The sequence below is a fragment of the Phalaenopsis equestris genome, unplaced genomic scaffold (genome assembly GCF_001263595.1).
Source record: "Phalaenopsis equestris unplaced genomic scaffold, ASM126359v1 Scaffold000002, whole genome shotgun sequence".
Classification (NCBI taxonomy): Eukaryota; Viridiplantae; Streptophyta; class Magnoliopsida; order Asparagales; family Orchidaceae; genus Phalaenopsis; species Phalaenopsis equestris.
Window position 1 is genome coordinate 7,429,625 of NW_018164444.1, and position 2,156 is coordinate 7,431,780.

General features: G+C 37.5%; 1 protein-coding gene across 1 annotated transcript in view; it reads right to left on the reverse strand.

Annotated features, from left to right (window-relative positions):
* Positions 1 to 1,572, reverse strand: part of LOC110018101 (plant intracellular Ras-group-related LRR protein 7-like) — an 18,221-nt gene extending 16,649 nt beyond the window's left edge. Inside the window, 1 exon segment of the mRNA XM_020715341.1 lies at positions 1,365 to 1,572. Within this exon segment, the coding sequence (XP_020571000.1) occupies positions 1,365 to 1,463 (99 nt within the window). The 5' untranslated portion in view covers positions 1,464 to 1,572.
* Between the last annotated feature and the right edge of the window lie 584 nt (positions 1,573 to 2,156).

Sequence of the window (2,156 nt, forward strand, 5' to 3'; positions counted from 1 at the left end):
CAATTTAAGCCAAAATCGTGTGTGGTGCAGTGAGTGCATGAAAAATGGCGTTCGCGAGTAATCGAGTCACAAAGGGTCCACCTAAGGCTGTTGATCCTATAGGAACTCAATTTCGGGCCCTCTACATGTTGGTCCTTAGCCCTTGCAACTAAAAGTTGAGTGCTTCGAACCACTCATGCGAGTTCTTCACAAAAATGAGTCAAGAATTGGCTTGAAGTTCTACGGGAGGTGGCTCCATCGCTAGTCCGCTAGGATGGTCAATAAGAACTCCTAAAGCTAGATCCTAGGTTCTAAGAGTAGGAGACTAAGACCTCACCAAAAATGAGGTCAACAACTTGATCAGGGAGATGCACACAATGTGCTTGCTCTTACTGGCAGAGCATTATTGCATAGGTTATAATTAGACTTCATATACTCTCTTCCAACAGATTTGGAATAAAGGATGAAAGAAAATAACTTATGCTAGGCCCAATCTATAGATTTGGATAGTGTTTTGAGAGTAAAGTGACAAAATAGTTCTCAAACTATTTACGTTGGATAATTTTAGTCCCATAGTCTATAAAATTGTCAATTTCGTCCCCAACACCTTTTAATGTGGGCTGAAATAGTACCCATTTCAACCCCAATTTAAATTTCTATAGATTATTTAGCGCTTTTATAGATTTTGGGACTAAAATGGCCCATGTAAACAGTTAGAGAACTATTTTGACCCTTTACTTCTGTTTTCTTTTTAACAACAGCAAATAATCATTTGAAGAATGATGACCAGCTCCACTTCCTTTTCATAATTCATAAGCCGCAAATAATGAGCAATACGAGATATCACTAGCTAAACTTTCTAATCTATCTCAACAATGTGATCAGCAGGAGGTGCAGAAGAAGAATCACTGATTATGCCAGGCTCCTCCTAACAATTTTGTGGTTAGAAAAGGGCATGAATGATTCCATAATGAAATCTTAGTAAACACAAACTCTATTGAATCCAATAAAAATCAGACAATCTTCAGGGCTTCCAGGGTATGCCAAGCTCCTCCTAACAATGTTTGTGGTTATAGAAGGGTACACTTCAGAAAGGGCCAATGATTTCATGACAAGTTTAGTTTTCCAGTTTTAATCCTCTCAATATGGATTTACAGTATTTGCCAAATCCTGGCTGAGTTCAATCTCACTTGTAGCCATAACACCCCTTCCCGTAGGCTGTATCAACATCATCTACACTAACAGCCCTAATTCTTATAAAATCATCTAGAGGGGAAAATATCAATTTATCAAACTCCGGAACCGCCGCCTGCAAACCGAAATCAATCGCGGCAAGTTAAATAAAATCCGTTATAGAAAACCCTAATCGATTCACGCTCGGATACCTTGAGTTTGGAATCCCTTAGGGCTACGATTCCTGTAGCATTCCATCTACCGATCCGACTCGTCCTGGAATCTGTGCTCTTGCTGCAAAAACACCCCATCGCCCATGAATCTTCCCTTCAATCAAAATCCCTATCCGACTACAAGAATTCAGGAGTCGAGCGGGCTACAGAAACTATCCATGCAAAACGGAACAATAGACGAAAATGGAGATTAAGAATATCATAAGGTATTTAATTAGAAGAATTAATTTTCTCATATCTCCCAATAGATTTTTTTATTCGTTAATTGCTTCGTTTTGTTTGCCCAGAGCTTACTAATAACTTGTTAAGAAACCAACCTATGATTTGCTTGACATTATAACTCATAATGATTTTTTTTTTCATTATAAAATTTATTAACTATTATTTAAAAAATAATATTTTTTCTATTTCTAAATTTTATAATAAGGCATGATTTCTATCGTCCGAATTTTTAAGAGCGCCTAGGAGTAAATAGAGATGATCTTAGGACCCAATGTTTTTAATGTAAAAAATTTTGAAAGGTGAGAAATCATGGGCCTCTTGCAGATGTAGTGTAAAGTCATCATGACCAACCAAGTGGTTTAATCAAGCCCACATGTCGAAGTGGTCAGTTTAACTTATTTCCATCATCCTCGAGAAGACATTGCAGGCATATCTTTATAGATTTATTAATTCTCGACAGTTACATAGGTAGTAGTTCGAGGAAATTGTCATGACCAATCAAGACATCATACCTATCTCTTATTTAAGGAAGCGCCCGACACTAGGGAT